This window comes from Prinia subflava, chromosome 12 (assembly GCF_021018805.1).
Source record: "Prinia subflava isolate CZ2003 ecotype Zambia chromosome 12, Cam_Psub_1.2, whole genome shotgun sequence".
In the NCBI taxonomy this organism is placed as follows: Eukaryota; Metazoa; Chordata; class Aves; order Passeriformes; family Cisticolidae; genus Prinia; species Prinia subflava.
In genome coordinates, this window is record NC_086258.1 from 18,672,678 (window position 1) to 18,693,954 (window position 21,277).

At 47.0% G+C, this 21,277-nt stretch overlaps 1 protein-coding gene across 3 annotated transcripts in view; it reads left to right on the plus strand.

Annotated features, from left to right (window-relative positions):
* The window catches only part of MXRA7 (matrix remodeling associated 7), a 29,102-nt gene extending 19,666 nt beyond the window's left edge, over positions 1-9,436 (plus strand). For 2 of the 3 annotated variants that reach the window (XM_063408849.1, XM_063408848.1), the window contains one exon: positions 2,731-4,420. Coding sequence is in view for 2 of the 3 variants with exons in the window: in XM_063408848.1 (XP_063264918.1) it covers positions 2,731-2,770 (40 nt within the window). In the remaining variant the exon portion in view is untranslated. Of the gene's footprint in view, positions 1-2,730; positions 4,421-7,425 lie in introns of those variants that run through there. The other variant, XM_063408847.1, reaches the window with a different exon arrangement.
* Positions 9,437-21,277: the final 11,841 nt, after the last annotated feature.

The following is a 21,277-nucleotide window of genomic DNA, read 5'->3' on the forward strand; positions in this document are numbered from 1 at the left end:
GTGCACCTTTCAATTTCTCTCTTAGTGGAGGAACTTCAGATTTTTGTTGATGAAGCTCCTTTTGGTACCTTTCACTCAATCCCTTTTCTCTTTTTTAAGCACTGTCTCTCCCTATTCTGCATTTAAGTCCTCTCTGTGTTTTGCTGATTGGCTGAAGCAACTGCCTCACACTTTTGGGAATCAACATGAAAGCTTAGATTTAGTGTGTTATTCCTCATACTCTTCCTGCAATACCTCAAGTCTGGGTTATAATCACCACCAGAAATGAGATGGTAGCTGCCCCCATGGTAAAGAAACGGGGCAGTGGTGATGGGACCATCCCCAGCAGTGAGATGGGAGAAACTTCTTGGGGGAGATCTCGACCACCCATTGCCAGGTCTGCCCAGCACTAAGGGCTATTATTGCTTGCTCTTCATCCTCAAGGGTCAATCCTAGTTTGGAGTGAGAAGAGTCTGGTGTCCACCTTCCTTGCCAGGGTTTCAGAGCAGAGGACTGGTGGTCCTGGCAAGATCCTGAGCCAGGAAAAGGAGCTGGGAATGCTCTATGTTTCTGAAAAACATCTTTTTAAACAAAACTATTCCTGAAAAGGGCACAAGTAGTAACCAGACATGGTTACAGTAGGATGCTCTGGGCTCCCCTTAGAATGAGTCAGGACTCCTTTGGAAAGCTGAAGTCCATGAATGGGCTACAGATCTCCTGACCTGCTGTGGATTTTTGCACACATGAGAGATAGATGCACATGGGAATGCCACCAGTAACCCCTGGTTTTCAGAGCTGAGGTGCTGTCTTCTCTCAAAAGCAAGAAGCCTTGTGTCAGTGCTGTGGGTGAGCTGGAGTGAAGGGAATGTTCCTGAGGCCACCAGAAGGACATGTAGTCTCCATGCTTCTTTGAGGCTTCAGTTCCTGAGCTGCCCTCTTATTCCAGGACCTGCTTTTGTCTGGGCTCTTTGTTCTCCAGCTTTTCCTTGCACAGAACCGTGTCCAGCTGACAAATCACACAATTCAGTGACTTGGCCATTGGCTTGGGCAAGAACAGAGACACCTGGATAATCTTTATCTGAAGGAAGGATAGAGCTTCTGGCAAAAGATGACCCTAACTTGGTTTGATTGATGAGCTGCTGGGGGCAAGCATGCTGATCCAAGGAGAGCGGAAAGGAGGGAAGAGCCAAGGATGAGCAGTGGCTCAAATCTCTGGGCCTCCATTCCAAGCTAATTAAGACTTTCAGGTTCCATGGCTGAAATGCCAGAGCTTCTCAGCCTGGGGGTGTTATATGGCCCCAAATGTTCCAGAGAGGGACTGCCTCGTGCTCTTTGTGCCAGTTCCCCTGACAGCTCGCTCCAGGACCAGAAAAGGGTATCCCTGTTGTGCAGATGGGAATTTCTAGCTCTGATGTACATCCTCCATTAGGGTTGTGCTGGTTTTGAGATCTTCTCACCTCAGCTGTCAGCCTGGCCCCATGGAGATGAGTACCCCTGTGAGGGACTCATCCACCCTCTCTGATGTCCCCCATCCCTCCCCGTTCCAACTGTGGCACACTGGAGGGGACCTCCCCTCCTGGGCCCCCGTGGCAATGAGCTTATGCCCTCACACGTGAAATCTGATTATGCTTGTGTGACTTGAGTGGGATGATCCTCTCCTCAGCACCGCACATCCCGCAGAGCGATTATCCACTCCGGAAAATTTCCTTTCTTTGTCCTGATGGGGCAGCCACTGAGCCTTGGCAACGCTGCTCCAGTGACCCCAGACCCATGTGATGCTCCCCCAGCATCTCCCATCCAGGATCCGGGTCACTGACCCTGCTGAGAAGGCAGGATTTTGCAGAAGAGTGAGGAGAAATGAGGCTGTTTCTCACCCTCACGCCACGGCTTGCAGGAGTAGGGGATGTCCAAATGTGGCTCAGATGTTACAGGCCACGAACCCTATTGAATCCAGGAGGAATGAGGCTGGGGTGTGTCTGTATATTTGTAGGGTAGGTGATGTGTGTTGTAGCTTCCCTCTACCCCAGGGCAGGTCTCTGTGTCCATGGGCAGCTCTGTCAGGTGTTTCCTGATGTGGATGGTTCACTCATGGGAGATGCTGGGCCAGAAGATTTCAGCTGAGAACAAGGGACCATATTTTTTAGTCCCTGCTAACAAGGATGTGGAGGGAGTGCCTGGATGTCCCCACACACTAAGCACATCTCACCCTCCTTCTCTGGGACATTAAAAGGAGTGACCTGCAGGGAGTCTGGGGATTTTACCTCCTTCCTGCAAACAGAATCTGTAGAAAGATTGAGAAAGGTTGAGCAGTTCAGGCACACCAGCCTGTGAAATCAGCACTTGATCCTGGCTCACCTGGCTACAGGTGGAAGAGGAATCTGGGCTGCTCAAGGGTGCCAGCAGCCCCAGGAGGCTCTGCACAGGACAGTGAGACAGTAACCCCTGCGGTTAATTAGTTTGGCCTCTCCAGCTCTTATTAGTAGCTCAGAAGGGTTCTAACATAGCTTGGTGCCAGACAAGAGGATTTGCATTTCCGATTGGGTTTCGACCATCCTGCTGCAGTAGATGAAGCAAAGTCCTTCTTAGAGGTTTGCAAACAGCAGCTTGTCCTGCCTGGAGGGGGAAGCTGCCTTGCCTTCCCCCCAACACACACACACAGAGGGCTCTCCCTGCTCGTTTATGTGAATAATAATGAACCAGCCTGAGGGGTGAAATGACTGAAATGATTTCTCTCCCTGTTTCTCTTTGCAGACCTGAAGACTATATGAAGTTGTCCCTAGCCTCCTCCTAAAGGCATCCCTTGGCATCATTAAAGGCTTGAGAGAAATACCAAAACCAACCAAACACACCCATAAGAGAAATCCATAAACCCTCAAAACTTGGGATCCCCTCTTGGTCTGAAGTTGAGTTCTTCAAAAACTCCTGTCAAGTTTGAGGACATGCTGTTGTGTGGCCCCACGGACAGGGGCTGGGCCCAAGCAGTGACCTGAGTTGTGTTTGGGGGACTGGGAAGAACCTTCCTCCCTCTCCCCCAAACAAAACCTAAACTGAACACTAAATATGCAACGAGTCTATTAGTTATGTTTGCAACATTTATTAGGCCATAAAATCCATGTTGTTCCTTTCCTGAGGTGGACAAACCATAGCTCTGCTCTCAGACCAGCTGGGACCTTGTACCAGAATCTCAAGTTGTTTTGTCCTGGGGCCAAACTCCTCTTTATTGCTGGGAGGTGGTAACTGCCTGTGACTTCCAGTGTTGTACAAAGCTGCTTTACTCTGAGGGGTGGAGGGACAAAGTGGGGTCCATGTGAGGGATGGCAGACGATGGCTGGGCTGACTCAAATCTTGCTTCTGTAGTTCTTTTAGCAGAGAGCTGATTCTGTAGGTAGACAGGAGACTCAAGAAGTGACAAAGTTTGATAGTTTAGCTGTTCCACTTGCGGTGGAGAGACCACACTTTGGCTGCTGTTATTATCTGCATCCTCACTTTTCCCTGCTCCTGTTCCCAAGAGGAGAGACCCAAGGAGGCAGCTCTGGCATTGAGGGTTCCCTCTGGCTCAGGATAAGATAGCAGAGGTCCTGGGGGAGGCACACTCCCCATTCCTCTGCCTGCTTGCTGTTCCAGTGCCCTCTTCTCTTGCTGGTCCACGGGAACCAGAGCTCAGCGTTGCCCCTCAGCTCTGTCACACAGAGCAGACGAATTTGGCTGGTCACATACTCGGGTTTAAATCACACTCAGCTGGTTTTTGAGAGAGAGAAGAGGGTCCAAGTCCTTTAGTGATGTTGTAGAAACACCAGGCTGGGTGGGGATGTGTCCTCCAAAGCTTCTCTGTCACTGCCTCTTGGCTAACACTGCAAACATATCAGGAACCCAACAGGCTGCTTTTTTTCCCCTTTTAATTCCTATGCAGACAATACTTGAAACCTTGTACACAGTTGTCCTTTCCAGCGCCTGGGGTTGGCAAATTCTTCATTAACTGGCTCGTTTAAAGAACAGCAGGAGGCTTCAGCTTTAGAAGAGGCTGGGCTGCCCCTTCCCAGCCGACAACTGCAAGCGTGTTCAGTGGTTTGCATACGAATTTAGGCACTTCTGGACCCTGTGCTTCAACATCCCGCCAGCAGCAGCTGCTCCCCTCGGTGCTGGCTGGCTGACTGTGTCCCAAGCACCCAACTATGCAAAGAATGCCTTATATCCGTTGTGTTTAAGTTACATGGCAATATGTACATCCAGCAAAGTCGGTAGTTAAGTCCAGATTTTTTTGCTAGTGGCAGCAAGTCAAACTCTTTCTTCAACTCAAATGGCTGTCTGGGTATTTTTTACTTTTGTTTGTTTTTGTTTGTTTTGTATCTGATGGTGGCTCTTATACAAAGGACTGTAATTCTAGTGGCTTGAATCTGTAAAAATTGCCTTTGTTTGGTCCAATAAACCTTTGAATAGTTTATTTGGTTTGTGCTTGTTCTCCCTACCTCCAGCAGCTTGTAATTTCTTCCTCCAGACATTAGTGTTGAAAATCTGGATTTTAGGTTAGAGGTACATTCTGCCCTCCTATGACCTTTACCCCATAAATGATTACATTCCCATAAATGATCAGAGAAAAAATCTGGGATATTCCCCTATTTCTGCCAAAGCAAAGCAGTGTTGCAGCAGGATCCTGGTCTTGTTTGTCTGCAGAGCAATTAACAACATTCCCAATGCAGAGCTCTGCCCAGGATTTCAGCTGCTGTGGACACTTGTGGTGCTTAGCAGTTCCTAAACCCCAGATCTCCTACATACCTGTGGCTCACTGCCCCAAACCTCCAGCTAACTAAAAGTCTTGGATTGAAATGAGTCTAAGGGAGCTAAGTATGCAAATGTAATTACCTATGAAGAAGAATTAGGCTGCTTCAAAAATCCTTAATTAATCTATTTTGTTAGTAATAAGTAGAATCCTGTTTGACCTCCTGAATCCACGTAGTTTTGAGGGCAGCATTTATGAGAAGAGAGAATGATTTTAGTTGTGAATGAGGTATGTTTGATCTGAACTCATCCAAAAAAATACCCAAAACCAAACCAAGCTGAAGCACTACAAGGTTGTTTTGCATGGTCACCTCTGATAGAAGAAGCTCCTCTTCAAAGACAGTTTCATGTTTGTGGTGCCTTATTCTTCCTTCCCAGGCTCTTTTCTCTCTTTATCTTTGTTTTGCTGTCCCTGTGTAGTAGATTATGTAGTGCAAAGAAGTAAGTGCAGTAACAGCTCATTTTTCTATTTTTCAAATGCACAGTCATGATACTAAAAGTTGAGGGGAGAGCCAAAATGCATTGATGTTGTGCTTCAAAAAAAGTGAATATTGCCTGTGATCCTGATTTTGGAGACAAGGAAATGGGCCTTTGAAGAGGTTTCAGCAGTTCTGATGTGTGTGAAATAAGGAGTGAGGAATGCAGACCTGTGTGAGCACTCCCAGCTGGGATGCACTGCAGACACAGGAGGCCAAGCTGTGTATTGAATTTCTCCAAACCAGACTGGCAACGTGCCCTCTGGTGCCCAGCGGTGATCTGAAATAAAATATTGATCACTCATGACCCTGCTTCCCTTCCTCTTGTCTGGAAAGGGCAGCTGGATGTTCTTCCTGTGAGCACAAAACATTACAGAAGAGATACAAATCCAGGCTCCATAAGTGAAAGATTTCACAGCATATCAGGGTATGTTTACCTGTAGGAAAATTGCATTTTAATTGCAATAGATAAGAACTGGCAAATGAGCTTGCTTTGGCCAGGATCTGCTTTTTTCCTGCCCTGTTTGATTCAGCAGTGCTGAGAGGACAGGCTGCTCTTTCTGCTTCTGCTGGGGCTTAGCCCAGGAGAGGGGAAAATGCAAAGCAGGAGCTCAGGAGCAGGGAAAGAAGGTTCCTCTGCTCATTCCTGACTGTCTTCCTCTGATCTTGTTTGTGATGTGATGGCTGCTGGTGCCTTGATGCTGTCCTTTCTTTCTCAAAAGCAAAGATTGTGCCCTGGTTTTGCCTGTCAATAGTTCTTACTGCCCCTCCTGTTACTGGAACAGCTGATAGCTCCACACAGGCCTTGCAGGAAGACTACCCCACGTTATCCAGTGGTGTGCATTTAAATGGATTAATTAAATGGTGTGAAGTCCTGTGTGGGAAGCTGGTTGTGGCAGGAAAGAGGACTCTTGACAGCGTGACCATGTGGGAGTAAAAGCCAGTTTTTAGCCCACGGGAGGTCTGAAGGTGCTGAAGAAGCAAGAGGAGCTGGGATTGTGGCAGGTCTGTGCTCTGAGCTGTCACTGAGTTCTGGCCTCACACTCACGCAGGGACAAAATGAGCCTTGAATTAACAGGAACTACATCTGCCTTGTTACAGCCATAAAGCACCACCATAGATCCCCAGGAGATCTTTTCATCTCCCACAGGAGAGTCAGGAATGAGACGTGTTAGGCAGTAGAGCAGTCTGATCCCAATCAGGCAGGAGTCTGGCAGTGGGAACATTCCATCCCTCAGCCAGCCCTGCCTGGAGCCACATGCACATTCATCTTGCCCCAAAAGGGAATTTTGTAGAGTTACATCAGCTCATGAGGTACCTGCAAACAAATGGCACTCCTGTGCTGCCCACCCATCTGGTATCTCTCAGTGATGAGCAATAAAAGTCCTCCTCTAAAGAAAGCCCTCTCACAGATACCAATCTTCATGGGATGTTACAATGGTTAACTGAGTCAGGGTAGGGAAAAATCAAGATATGTTCTGTTAGGGGGAGAAGGGTGTTAATCATCTACTATGGGACTGCCTGGGGATTAAAAATCTGAGCCAAGTGGTCCAGTGGTCAGCCTCTGCCTACACAGGAACCACCTCACTGCTGGCCTGGATACCTGGCTGGGTCCATCTCACCACTGGACATTGGCAGACAAACTCGAACCAAAGCAAATTCCTGTCCGTGATCTTATCTCCCAGTGGCTGGTTAAAGTCATGTCCACACTGGGAGGTAGCCTGCTCTCTAGTTTTAATAGGATATGCATTTAAAATTTAATAGCTATTCCTGAATTACTCTATATCTACATTCTCTCATTACAGAAGGAAAGCACATGGGCTGTTGAATCTTAATCCAGGTTCTTTATGGAGCCTGCCAAATTGGGACAAGTTGGTCTTATAAAACTCCACATTGCCAAGTTATCTTGAAAGTTTGAGCACAGATAAGCCCTAAGGAACTCCAAAGACAGTGTTAAAGCAGCCTGGCTTATCTCCACGTTTAGGGAGCTGCAGAGAGACCTGCAGGATGATGGGATGGAGGGGAAGGGGGAGGAAGGAGAAGCAGAGGCTATCTCTGCCTTATCTCACACGGACACATTTCCTGCAGCCACTAAGGTTTGTACAGCGGCCTGCCTTTGGCTCTGTGTTTCATTTTACACTGCTGTTCTTGCTCCTGGACTGCCTATTCCTACTTCTCCTTTTCTTCTCGACAGGGTTCAGAGAGAGCAGCTGGCTGCCATCTTCAGACTGATGAAGGAAAAAAGTGACACGTTTGGAGAGATGTCTGAAGGAGACATGAAGGAGCAGCTCAGACTGTACGACATATAACCCTGCAGCCAGGGGAGGCTGTGCCCAAAAGCCACCCTGGCCCTTGTTCTGCAGGACACTGGAGGCTGTAGTGCTTTAAAAATATCTCAGTAGTTATTTTGCAGTTCCAGTTTGTTTTGCAAACACATATAAGTCTGTGATATGTATTTCAAAAGACATGTAACTCCTCAGCCTTTTAATAATTTTTCTTTGCAGAGCTACATCTCGTACATCGATTTTTTACCTCTTTCTGGCTGGGTCATATGCCTCAGTCCTACAAAGCAGTTAAACTCACAACTTTTTTTCTGGCCATGCTTTATGCAAATGAACTTTCAAGCTTAGTCTTTCTCAGTTTGACATCTGAAGAAAGCCAAAGATGATAGGTGTAAAATGGATGAAAATAACAGAATAACTCAGGTTGAAGGGTCCTGTAGTCCAGCCTCCTGCTAAAAGCAGCATCAGTTGTGAGACCAAGGTGGATTACTCAGGGTAATTACCCCTATTGGGTCTTGAAAAGCTCCAAAGGTAGAGACTGCACAACCTCTCTTGGCAGGGAGGCTTCCAACCCTACAACAAACAGCCAAAAGCAAGGCAGCAGTGCTCTGATCAGGGGCACATTGCACCTCATCTCCCTGGAAGGAACTCTTCATCCTCCTTCACGCTGGCTTTTGAAACCAATCCAAGCTGGTTCCGGCTGACCTCACTGAGATCATCCTCATTCCTGGGGAAGCAGCAGCAAGCTCCAGCCTGGAAACACAAACATCTCCCCCTGACACTGGTGAAAGGACCACAGAAAGGCTGATGGGCTTATCACAAGGATGGTTGTGTCCACCTCAGATCCTGCTCTTCTCGTGCAAAATTATGTGGGAAACTATATAGGAAATCTCTGTGATTTTATCAAGTATTTTGAACAGTTTTGATCAGCCCTTGGTGGTTTGAATAGAGTAAATCAATGAGCATTCCTAATTATAGCTAAATGTCTTCTGGTGTGCTTATCTCTCCAATGAAATCCTGTTAAACACTTTTGTATCGGGAAGGATTTTCTTGGTTTTAATAACTGCTCACAAAGGGAGGCAACATTTTCTGACCCAGTTTTAGGGAATGATCACTTAAAAAATTAGTTTTGCTTTATTTTGTGTAATCCTCTTCAGTCTGAGAAACCTAATATCTCGTTATCTGGTTACTGTCTCCCAGAACAGTGTGTTGTATAACATCAGACACTTTTAAGAATCATTTTATCTTCTAATTGTTTTCACTTAGGTCAAGGCATATTTATAATGAGATCAAGCTGGGTTTACTACCAATCATTACTTAATTTAAATTTAATGTCTGAAAATTATCTCTTTCTATTCAAATGAATGAATTAAGTCAAAAAAGTAGTCTCATGATGTGAAACATCATGCTAGCTTGCTGTGTCCCTAGGACAGAGTTTCCTTTGTCAAGATGTGCAAAGAGAGAAATGTAGAAAATTTGTATATGGGGCTTGTCCCTAGCTCAAAACTGAAATCAGGATCTTTTCCAAAACTCTTCATGATAGCAAGAAAAGGAGAGATAAAGTATAGCTGATTTTTAGTCTTTGTCTTGCAGACTTCACAGCTTATTTCCAAAATATTTTTATATTTCTTATGTTATTGGTGGGTCTTCTCTGAATAGGAACATTTCTGGGGCAGGAAAAAAAAAATCCTCAGAGCATGCAGCTTCAGAGCATGCAGCAATGATAACACTGTTGAGAAGGCACAGCAGCTGGAATTAAACCTGTCCTGTCCAGACCAGCTCCAAGCATCGTCACCAAAATGTTCAGATGCTGCTGATAACAGGACAGTGGTGAAAAACCTGTTTTTTACAGGTTTTTTAGGTTCAAATTTAAGAATGAAATAAAGATAAATAAAAAGGCTTCTGCCCAAGACATGAAACAAAGAGGTGTCAAGATGTAAACCCCATGGGGTTTGAGTGGTGCATTCCTCCATGTGCATTGACAAGACTGTAATGAAGAGCATCCCGCTGAACACATCCTCTGTGGTGGTGGTGGGGAGGGACCTGCAGCCATGGGGTATATCCTGATGTGTCTGGGCAGCCTCTGAGGCACTTCTCCTGCTGGATTCATCAATATTTACACAGGAAATTTCTCCCCTTCTGGGTATTGTCCTCTAAATAATTGCAGAATCACAGAATCTACCACAGACTCATTTGTGTTGAAGTGACCTTAGAGGTCATCTAGTTCCACCCCAAAAGGGGCTGGTGGCACTGGGGGATCCTTGTCAGGGGCAAAGGCACTGGGGGTGCCCAGGAGAGGATGGCAGCACTGGGCATCTCTCATGAGGGGATGGCGGCACTGGGGGTTCCCCATGTGAAAAATGAGGTTCACCTTCCTGGTAAATTTAAAAATAGGTTTAATAAAATAATATAATAATAATAAAAAAATAGATAATTAGGAGACAGAAATCAAGCAAAGGATTAACGGCAGGTGACTTAGCCAAGTGCACACCTGCTGTTTTAGAAACATTCTTTAAATATCCTTTCTATTACATCAGTCTGTTCCATATTCAAACTTTTCCACAAACTAGTTTCCATATTCCAGGAATTGTTCAGCATGGCTCCTCTTTGGGTCTGCCTTTTCAGAGCACATGTGTTTCTTGGCTGTGTCTTCATTATCACCTCCACCTTGGGTTGTGGTCCATGCTTTCTTCAGGCAGCAGGTCCTGAAAGTTTGGCGTATCAATATCAGGGTGCTCTTCACATCTTCAGACTGCTCAGTTGCAAGCATAACTATTCACTATGACTAAGCAAAACCATAAAATCTATATCCTTACAGCAGAGTTATTTCAACACCACACATATAATGATCATTTTAGTGTTTGCAAAAAGCCAATATTATGATGTGCATCTATAACACCCATGACAGGATAATGGCAATGAGGGACCCTCATGAGGGCACAGCACACGGGGGGACCCCATGAGGGGATGGCAGTACTATTACTGAAACTGTGGGAAAAACAAAAACCCTCCAACAACATTTTTAAAGTTAGAGAGTCAAGGCATTACATTATTATCTGGGCAGGGTGTTGTTCTGGCCAGGATGTACCACAGAAATCATCTCATTCACACACAGGCCGGGTGTGCAGAGAGTATCACTCCATGACACATGGCTTTTACCAGATTTTTCAGATCTTTTATACAGTCAAAACCAACAGAAACGAATTGGGTCAGTGTTCACTGGTCCCAAGTTGCGTAGTTCTTAGCATTTGGTCTCCTACTGGATCTGTTTTTCTTCGCTTCTGATGTGAATTAGCTCTTCATTCTTTGCTTTTCGTATCAGTTTTTTCCAGAGGAGATGTCTCCACCTCTGCCAGAGGCAGGGTCTGGGGCAGATGTTCCTGGATGGCCGCTGTGTTCCATTAATGGCCGCTGATGGCCTTAAATCTTTTGGGATACTCCCAGTCTGTTATGTTGAGTTCATCAGGCCCCACCTGCTGGAACAATGCCCCGGAAAGAAACATAAAATGCTTTTCCAGGGAGCAAAGGCAAACAAAACTCCTTGACTAAAGCTATACAAAAGTGTTTAAACTGGTGTGTTTTCCAACAGTACGGGGGGGGGGGGGGGGGGGTCCCTCTTGACAGGGTAATGGCACTGAGGGGTCCCCGTGAGGAACTGGAGGCTCCCCACGGCCGCGGGCCCGCGCTGCCATGGCAACAAGCGACGCTCGCCATTGGACTGATATGTTCTCTTTGGGCTTCCGTACCGCAACGCGGAGTGGGCTTGGATTGTCCCTGTGTGCCCCCCGTACCCGGCCGCCGCTGGGGCGGGGCTGTCTGGAGACCGTTACCGGCAGCGCGCGTGCGCGACGTTGGACGTCACACGCTGCGTGTGACGTCACGGCGCCGCTCCCTGAGGCGAGGCCGGCCGTGCCCTCACAGCGATGGCGGCACCGAGCGCGCCGTGAGGGCTTTGGGGGCGCCCTAAGGGTTCCGATCTTCGGAGCTTCTAATCACGGACACAGAGTGTGGCCGAGAAGGGACACACTGTGTGTGTGTGTGTGTGTGTGTGTGTGTGTGTGTGTGTGTGAGAGGTTTCCACAAATCAAACCGCCCAACGGGTGAAAAGTCACCTCTTTTATGTAGTAAAATTCACATGAATTCGCCTAATAACACCTGGAATGCAAAATAACTTGTTCTGAAGGTTTCTGTACGTGGTGCCTGTGGGGAATTTGGGCAGTAATCAAGCAGCGACTATGGGGCACAAGCAGCTCCTGTTTTAGGAAAGCAGCTTCACCTTTACTGCCTTTACTTTTGTTGGTCAAACACATTTTGATATAAGGACTGTATAGAAAGTAACCCCTTCAGCACTGCAGCCTTTTCTGCCTGCATTTCTCTGGAAGTTTTCTGACCAACATAACCTCAGAGGCGGTGAAAAATGTACAGTGGTGCCTTCTACCTTACGGTTGTGGCAACTGAGGGGTATTTTTGTTTTTTAATTCTTTCTCCATGATATGACTGAAGTTTTTCTCACAAAAGTGAGTGTTCATAGGGATTTTGACATGTCCTAGGAATCACCTTTCTCATGAGTCCCGTCTAAATATCAAATGAAGCAGCAGAGGTTACAAGTTCTGGAAGCAGCAGCAGATGATAAGAATTCCTAAAGATTCCAGTGGATATGGGGATGGAATGCCAATGCCATGGATTTGAACCTGGCTTTGTGCTAGGACAGGGATAGATCAAAACCCTGTGATTTGTTTTGTTGTTTCTTTTTTTTTAAATCTTTGAATAGATCTTATTGAGCTCATCCAGTCACTGGGTCCCAGCCAACACTTCTGGAATAGCTGTAACACTTTTTGGTTTGTTTGTTTTTACCTAAAGGGGAAATTCCCCTGTCTGAAATACTTTCTTAATTCCCAAAGTAGGTCAGGAATGCAGCCACGGAGGTTTGTGCTCAGCTGTTGGGAATGCTCCCATTTGTCAACTGCGAAATTGCCCTGGGAACAATAAACGCAAAGTGGAAGTGTTTCATAGTTTGTTTCATCTTAATTTGTCTCAGAGGAAGGGGATAATTGATTTTGTTTTCCACGAGAAGCCGGTGCCAAAGCTGCTGCGGGGATTGTGACTTTGCAGGCGTTGCAGCAGTAGTTAGGGATGTCGCCGCAGGGAGAGGTGAGCCAGGCAGCTGACACCGCCCGGGGAAGCACAAACAGCCTCAGCACATCTCCAAAATCGGCAGCGGGACGGGGCAAGCTGCGAGCCTCCTCCCCGTGCGCCCCGGGACTCCCCGCACCACCAGCGCCTGTGGTAAATCAAGGTGAAGGATGATGAGTCCTTACAGTGCCGTCAGTTTTTCCTCCTCTGCACTGGTGAGGAGAATGCAGCCCTGCAGGAAGGAACGCTTGGAGAGAGATGGCGCTTTGGGGGTTCTTTCTGGAGATCTTTACTATTGCCCTCCTGAAATGGCTCACGTTTGTTTACCCGAGGGTGCCTTGAACGCAGCCCTGCAGTGCTCCCAGTTGGAATAAAGCTCATATCCTGCAAATATGGGGAAAGGGAGCGTGGTGGGAGAGGCAGAGCCAGCAGAGTTTCTCCTCTGGATGGTGCTGTTGTGTTGTACAAACAGCAGACGGGGCTCGTGGAGCTCCGACTGAACCTTTCCGGTGCTGTTTGCTCCGGGGAGGGTTAAGGATGTGCTCAGTCCTTTTCTACTCGCAAATCTCTCACAAATCCCATGTGTTGTGATCCACCTGTCCTCCAGCATTCCTGAGACTGGCTTAACTTAGCTAATGACTGCTGATGAGAAAACTCTCATTTTCTGAGCAATTCCTCCAGGAGGTTTTTTTCAGCATCTTATTTAAAACTTCCCTTGATCCCCCCAGGTACCAAGAGTTGAGCTCTGTTTCACCCATGGCTTGAGTATTTGTTGGCTCGAGGGAGTGCACTGAGCTGGCCTGGAGTCACAAGGGGGAAAAGAAAAAAAAGCTTGTTTTCAGTCTTAATTAAACTTCACTGTGGGGGAAGAGAAGGCACATGCCTCTGAGGAAGCCGGCATTCCAGAGCCCAGGACTCTGGTGTTTGAATGTTGTTTGTCTTCATAGCTCCAGATAAGATCTGAAATAGGTATTTCCTACTATAATGTGTGTGACCTTTTCCTAATGGTCTTGAAACTTTATTGTTCTGTTTTATAACTCTGTCATAAAGATATAACTGCAATCCTTACAGGAGGAGAGGACGTTGTGGATCATTGCCTCTGTCATTTGTCTTTCTTGTCAATGCTGTTATAACCCTTTTATCAGAGAGAAAACCAGCAGCCTGCGTGGTGTAAGATATTGTTTTGTGACTCAGTTCTACTCCTGATAATTGATGGAGGTAGAAACTAATTCAAAATGGGTTTTTTATGGAAATGGGAAGGTGGTGAAGGAGTGGTGGAAGTGTTTAGCTTGTAGTAAGCAAGAAAGGTCTCAGTGGCTCAGTAACTCCTGAAAGGTGGTGCTTTGACTTCATAGTGCCTTCCAGCATCAGAGAACTGGCTGTCAGCTTCTTTCTTTGCAGATACCCAAACTGTGGTAGCAGAGCATTGCAGGGAGAGCTGCAGGCTGCTGGCAGTGGCTGTTTCTGACGAGCGCTGCCAGCCCATGGGGTACAGGTGGAATCCCCTGAGACAGCTCAGAGCTGTGTGTGGTGTCCCTGGCCAGGCTGGCCTGGGTGCCAGGTCCCCGCAGCAGCTGTGGGGAGCTAAGCTAAGCAGAGCTGGTGTCCAGGATGTGTGCAGGGTGTGCCCAGCCAGACTGGCTGCTCCCAGCGCGGGGGAAAGCAGAGGGCAGCAGAGGGAGTGTCTGAGGAGATGCCAGTGGTTCATACGTGAAGCAAGTCCTGACTTCGGGTGAACAACAGCATCAGATTCATGCTTTGAATTCTCACCTTACTGTAACCTGTTGGAACACACTAGTGGCTCCCCACTGAAGCACAGGAACTTTTTAATCACTCCTGTCACCCCGAATTCCCTTTAGCTGCCACTCTGTTTATGTGGAGCGTGTCCTTTCATGTCAGCAAGGAGCACTGAAAAATCCACCTGTTTAACTTTAGAGGAGAAACAGCACAGCAACTAATGGAGATTGCTGTGACCTTTGGTGAGAAGAGACACTCAGCGAAGAAGGGACTGGAGGGATAAACCAGACTGCCTGGGGAAACAGATTTGCTTTTGGAATGACTGACTGCTCAGGCTTGTCCCAGCATCTGACTCTTTACTAAAATTTCGAGCTAAAATGGAGGAGTTATGGTTTCTGGATACTTCCAAGACGTGGTCAGAATGGCTGGGAGGGAGACTCACACCTGCTGATTTCTGAACTTTCTGTTTGTTTTGGCTTTTTGTCAGAAGCTCTCCCCTCTCTGTGCTTACGTACCTCAGTTTTGAAGGGTCTGACCAGATATTGTCCATTCCTCTTTCATGCTCTTTGCTCTGTTTGTTTTTCCACTGTGATGTGTAGCCTGTGGATGAGTTACAAAGGGTGTTATCTGCATGGCTGCAGTAGAAACACCAGCTGAAACCAAATGGAGAAAATAGAAACCCCAGCTTTCCTCTGTACAGACTACACTGAAATTTTCACACCCACACACTTAAATCAACTTTAAGTAGTGGTGAAGTTTGACTTTTGGCATGAGCAAGAAAACTTCTATTTCAGGCAGCACGACATGAAAATTTTAGGTTGGTTTGCCAATTCTTTCTCCTCAATGGGCTGTGGTTTTGTGCTGCAGTAAAGGATTCCTGTGCCTCACGGGCTGTCCTTGTGGCAGGAAAGAGCTGTGTGACCTTAGTGAAGGAGTGCCACTGTGTCTGAACCCAGTGACCTTGAGATAGGAGCAGAGGCATTCTGAAAAGTTGTTTTTAGGGGGAAGCTTATCTTTACCTATTTTCAAGCTGCCCATGAGCAGCCAAGAGTCTTGGGCCTCGTTTTGTGTGTAGACCATGACAGTTTCAATAGTCCTACAGTGGCACTGTTAAATTGGCAGTGCTGTCAGTGGGTTGATGGGATGGTTCCCTAAATTTCCTGAGGACATGGCACTCTGTCCTACACACCTCCTTTGCTTTCTAAACGCTGCTGGCAGCACAGCTGAGGTGGGAAATGGCTCCTCAGGGAATTGGTCACAGCGCTGAGGCTGGCAGAGCTCAATGTTTGGATGATTTCAGGCTCAGGGTGGGATTTCTGTCTGTCCTGTGCAGGACCAGGAGTTGCATTTGATGATCCTTGTGGGCTGTATTGGGTTTGCATGGCCAGGTTTTGGTAGCAGGGTGGCTGCAGGGGTGGCTTCTGTGGGAAGCTGCCAGAAGTTTCTTCCATGTCCAGCAGAGCCAACACCATCTGGCCCCAGGGTGGACCTGCCACTGTCCAGTGCCAGCCAATCAGTGATGGCAGTAACAGCTCTGTGATAACATATGTAAGAAGGAATAAAACGTTATTGCACAGACGTAATTGCACTCAGAGAAGAGAGGGGTCAGAATATGTGAGAGAAGCAAGCCTGCAGAGTACAAGCTCAGAAGGAGGGGGAGGATGCATTCCAGGCACTGGAGCGAGGTTCCCCTGCAGCCTGCAGTGCAGAGCATGGTGAAGCAGCTGTGCTCCTGCAGCCCATGGAAGTTCCTGTGGGTGCACAGATCCACCTGCAGCTCCTGCAGGAGCCCACGCTGGAGCAGGGGGATGCCTGAAAAAGGCTGTCAACTCTTAGGAAGCCTGAGCTGGAGCAGGGTCCTGGCAGGGACCTGTGATGAGAGGTGCCCATGCTGGAGCATGTGACCTTGTGGGGGATCCATGCTAGAGCAGCCTGTTCATAAAATGTTTAAGTGTCCAGGCAAAAAAGATGTTAGACCTGCATCCAATACCTGTATTCTTTATGTAGGTGTCCACATACAGTGCTGCCTTGGATGACCCCTCCATTCCTAGGCTGCTTCATAACAAAAATCTGTCTTTGCCAGCCAGCCAGCTCCTCCTGTGGCCTTTTGTGGCAAATGGTTTCTTCCTAAAGGGTGGATTATCCTTGTTTGTACATGGATATACTGCACCCAGGAGTGATCTCCATTGTGCATGGCAGTTTGGTGATATTTGTACTGACAAGCCGGTGATGGTGGGGGCTGATGTCCCCGCTCACCTTTCTGCAACAAGAAATGAGGCAGAGAGCCTCAAAATCGTGAGAGCTTTATCCTGCTCTCTGCACTTATAGCAGCTGACTCTACTGAGGAAAAGTGATTGTTGCAATGTCTTTGGGGGCACAGACGTGCAGACCCTTGGGGTGGGATCTGGGAGCCCAGGACTCACCCACCATGGTGTTGTGAGGTAGGAGAGCATGTGGTGATGGTAATGGAAGAATTCTGTCCCAGCAGCCTTGGGGTTATCAGCAGGTGACATTATCCAAGGCACATTGTACAAACCTTCTTTCTTTAAACAAACCTACCAGAGGACTGGAGATCTTTTTCTTTCTTTGTGACCGCAAAATAGGACAAAATTATCCATATGTACTTACTCTTAGAGAAGAAGTTGGCTGGGGTACTGTGTCCACAGTCGCTTACATGGTTATTTACAGTCATATTTAGGTGCATGTAGGAAGGGATGGTGTAAGGGTGATCTGCTCATCTCTTCTCCAGGTATGAATTCCACTTGCCAGTTGCAGTGTTGAAACAAAGTTTGATCACCTTGGCTCTGCTCCGAGTCAAACCAGGTTAATAAAACTGGTGACCAAGTGTCTGCAGGCATGAATGTGTCTCAGTGTGGCCTGCAGGAAGCCCTGGCAGTGTTGGTGACCACCAAGTCCTTTTTAATGAAGCATGCACCGATAAATGGAACTGCAGGCTTCTGCTTTACTTGAAGTTATAAGGCCAGACCTTGTCAAATTTTGGTATTAATTTAAAATACTGGCATGAACACACTATTGTACAGGGAACAGTAAACAACTCAAGAAAGTGGCATTCTAGAAAACTGACCTTCAATTCAGCTGCAATCCCTAGACAAGAAATTGTTTCACAGCATAACACAAAACCCAAAGACTAACCATGTGACAAGACAGGAAGTTTTTATTCCTGGGCAGATTAGATAGCAAACCACATGCAATTCCACAAGTAAGATGCCACCTGTTTATCTCCAAAGAGGAAGAGACAAATGTGCATTTTGTAGATATGTGGTAAAGCTAATTCTCAAATCAAACTGTATATGAACTTCCACCAATCAAACAGTGCAGTTATTTTAATGTGTTTGTAGGGTACTTGACATGTTTTTATTAGATTGGTCTCCTGAACGATGGTGACAGATTTTGGCAGTGGCAAGATAAATAACCCACCTTTGACTTGTGGGCTGCTAGAGCCTGCTGGCTTCAGCCAGGGTTGTTGTGGTGGAGCCATGAAAGATAAAAGCTGACAGATAAAGCTGAAAGCAAAAATATATCTGTGTTGTTTTGGGCAAAAGCAGAACTGATGGCACCATCCTGGTTAAATTCTGGTGTGATTAACTGCCTTTGCTGCTCTGTCTCCTTTCTGTTTATTTCAGAGATTTTCTGTCTGGAGAAGTGTGTGGTGCTGTAGGATGCTCATCCTCCTGGCAGCCAGGACTGCCTTTCAACATCAACTGAAGGACCCACAGTAAGTCAATTTGCAAGTGCTTTAGGGTAAATTACACAAAGTTTGTCAACCCAAGGGCATGCTGTTTCTCGGTGATTCTCAGAGCACTTTATCATATGGTTTCACAGATAGCACAGTTAAACACACAGTTAAACAACCGGCAGAATAACTTCATAGTTCTCATTTTCATACAGAGCAATTTGTCTTCTTGCTCATGATTGTTGTATGCGTTTAAGATGTTATTTTAGTTTACTGAGCTTGTGATTACTTATGGTTACAATATGAGGGGGTAAATATCAATTCAGAGCTGCCGTGTGGGGTGGAGCAAAGGGGATCAGTGAAGTGTGATCCAGTGGTGGAGATTGCTTAGGGAGAGAGAGGGAAAGCTCAGGCACTGAAAGATGGACAGGACCCAGCTGACACCTGCCTGGAATCACGGGGTCGGTAATGGCAGGTTAACAGAGATTTACACAAGGGCTGGGCAGCACCCACATTTGCCATGGTGTGTAACAACACTGGTTCTGTCGTAGGTCTGATCATTCTCAGCTGATAACTGCAAATGGGGACCCAAGGCTTGAGGTGCAAGCTGCAGAGCTGGGAAGAACCACACTCAGTGTATGTCCTGCCTGACTTCTCCTTGGCACAGGTTTTGGAAGTGCAGCTCATGGAGGAGATGATGAATGTCATTGCACATCATCAGTAGAAACAGGGTGGCTCATCCTCTTGGCTCTGGCTGAGACTGTCACAGAGGTGTCCTTCCTGGAATCCTGGAGACAAACCCAGTTTGAACAGGTACTAAAGAGCTCCCAGGGAATCAGGAGAGAATGTGTGACCCTTCCTGAGCACCAGGATCTCACATTTCCACTACAGTAGTACAGTGCTGCTCTCCTGCACAGCAATTACTTTGCCTGGGGATTTCCAAGTACGAGGTTGATAGGTGGTGTGTGTCTGCTGTGGCAAAGGTTTCCCTTTTCTCCAAGGCTGACAAAAGGCTCTGACAAGTTAACAGGACAAGGGTAGAGATAAGTAGCACCAGATACATATCCAAATAAAGCAGGGGAAGAACTGTTACAGAGAAGTCAATACACAAAAAGGAGAGAAGGGAAGAGAAGCATCTGATTTTCAGCAGCTCCTCACAGGACCCTGTCCCACTCTTGCAGCTAAAAGTGTGACTGCACTTCTCTGATGCTCCTGTCAGTCAGAAACAGAGAGGAAAGCACTATGAGGCCACATTTTCCCAAGTGTAAGACAGGAACAGGATGATTTATACCACTCAAGAAGCAGGCTTACGTCTTGCATTCCCTGCAGCACTTTTCACCCCAAAGGATGCCAAATGGCACATTAGTCCTGCCAGAGATGTCAAGAGTGATGGTTTCTGATGTTAAGGCAGTGGGAAGAGTATGGGAAAGACCTTTACCCAGAAATATTTCTCTTCTGGCTCTAAAATTAGTGGATCCCCACGGAGATGTGATTCTGTAATTCATATCTGTGCAGGGCCTGAGTTTTGCTGCCACATGTGATGTCCTGAGATAATATGCCTACATTACTTTTTTTTTTTTTGCCAGGGGTATGGAGAGGAATTTGGGCTTTGTGATTCCTTTATTTCTTTCTCTGGGGCAGTGCAGAGTCCTTGAATGCTCCTATTCTTGGCAGCTGTCAGGGACAGGAGCTGGAGAAGCTGCTTTTCTGATGGGAGGCCAACTAGCCATGAGTTTAATAAATTACCTCTTCACCTGTCTGTAGTGCTGCCCCGCTCCTTGGAGGACCAGCTCTCTGAGCAAGTCCCAGTCAAGGAACAGAATTTTTTCATCCTTTCCATCAAACATTTTAAAAGTGGGGGAAAAACTCCACAACCCATCTTAGCTGTGAAACGGTGTCAGTTTGTCTCTCTGTCTGTCAGCTCTGGGGTGATGTGCTAGGCTTCCTGCTGGGATGGCACAGACAAAAGGCTGCTGAGGGAGGCATTTGGATAAAGGATTCCTGCTTCTTTCCAGCCTGTGTAACTCCAGATGATGTTTCCAGCCATTGTTGCTGGGAGTGTATTTTTCTGTGGTTTTTTCAAATTCTCAGATGAAAAGGCTCATCAGTCTTCTCAGCATTGTGTGTCTGAGGAAGGAATGCTGGGAGCAGTGGGATGGGGTGAATGTGAAGAGCTCGAGGAGCAGAAAGGCTGTGTGATGGCAGCCTTGGCCAGCTCCATTCTGTTCAGGGAGGTTAATTATCACCCAGAGCTGTGGCCACAGGGAATAGCTCAAAAGCTGAGTCCTCACTATGCTTACAGAAAGAACTAAAACAAGTTCCAGCAACCAGAGCCTGTAATAGGGCCAGATTCAGTGCACTTACCCCCATCTCCCAGTGATTGCCCCAGGCAAGGACATTCCGTGGTGTGTGGGCACTGGCTGGAGGAGCCTGCCCATGGTCTCATTACCAAATGAGAGAGGGGGAAATATTCTAGGTTGGACCCATGTCATCTGCTGTCCCTACACAGATCCAAGGCAGATCCTGTATGGGGGCACGAGCTGGCTGGGGCTGGACAGCAAACACACAAATCAGCACTAATGAAAACCTGACAGGGTTTGCAATCTATGCAGCTCTGCTCTGTGCACACTGAGCAGCCACTTGCTCATTCTGTCATCAAAACCTCTGTGGCTTTCCCTCCTGGAGCATTTTAGCCCATGGAGAACACAGACCAGCTGGCTCACTAAGCTGTTCCCTCACTGCTGGCACAGTTTACTGGGGCTTTGCTCTGTGACAGAACTCTGAGTATTCTTCAAAGTGCCTGTGTATAAGACATGGGGGCTTTGCTTCAACAAATGCTTTTGTCTCTGGGTGCTTGTTTAGTTTTTGAGGGAATATTTGGTGCAGAAGGGAAAGAACTAGCTGGAAAATGGCCAGTCAGTGTGGAATTATGGCAAGCTTGGGAGTTTCTGGGCTATCAGTTTCATTTGGTGAAAGCAAGACAAACAGCTGTGCAGAATTTGTTCTTGTAATTTCTTCCCCTCCAGATTCCCAGCCTGAAAGCATTTGCTTCTGAGGATGACTGCTGAACAGGGAGGGAAAAACAAGAACCTAAGATTACCAAGCCAATCCTTTGCTAGCCCCAAGGCATGACCACTGAGCAGTTGCATGCTGCAGACAGTGTAATTCTTTTTCTCCCCCACTTATAACTCACTTCTTAT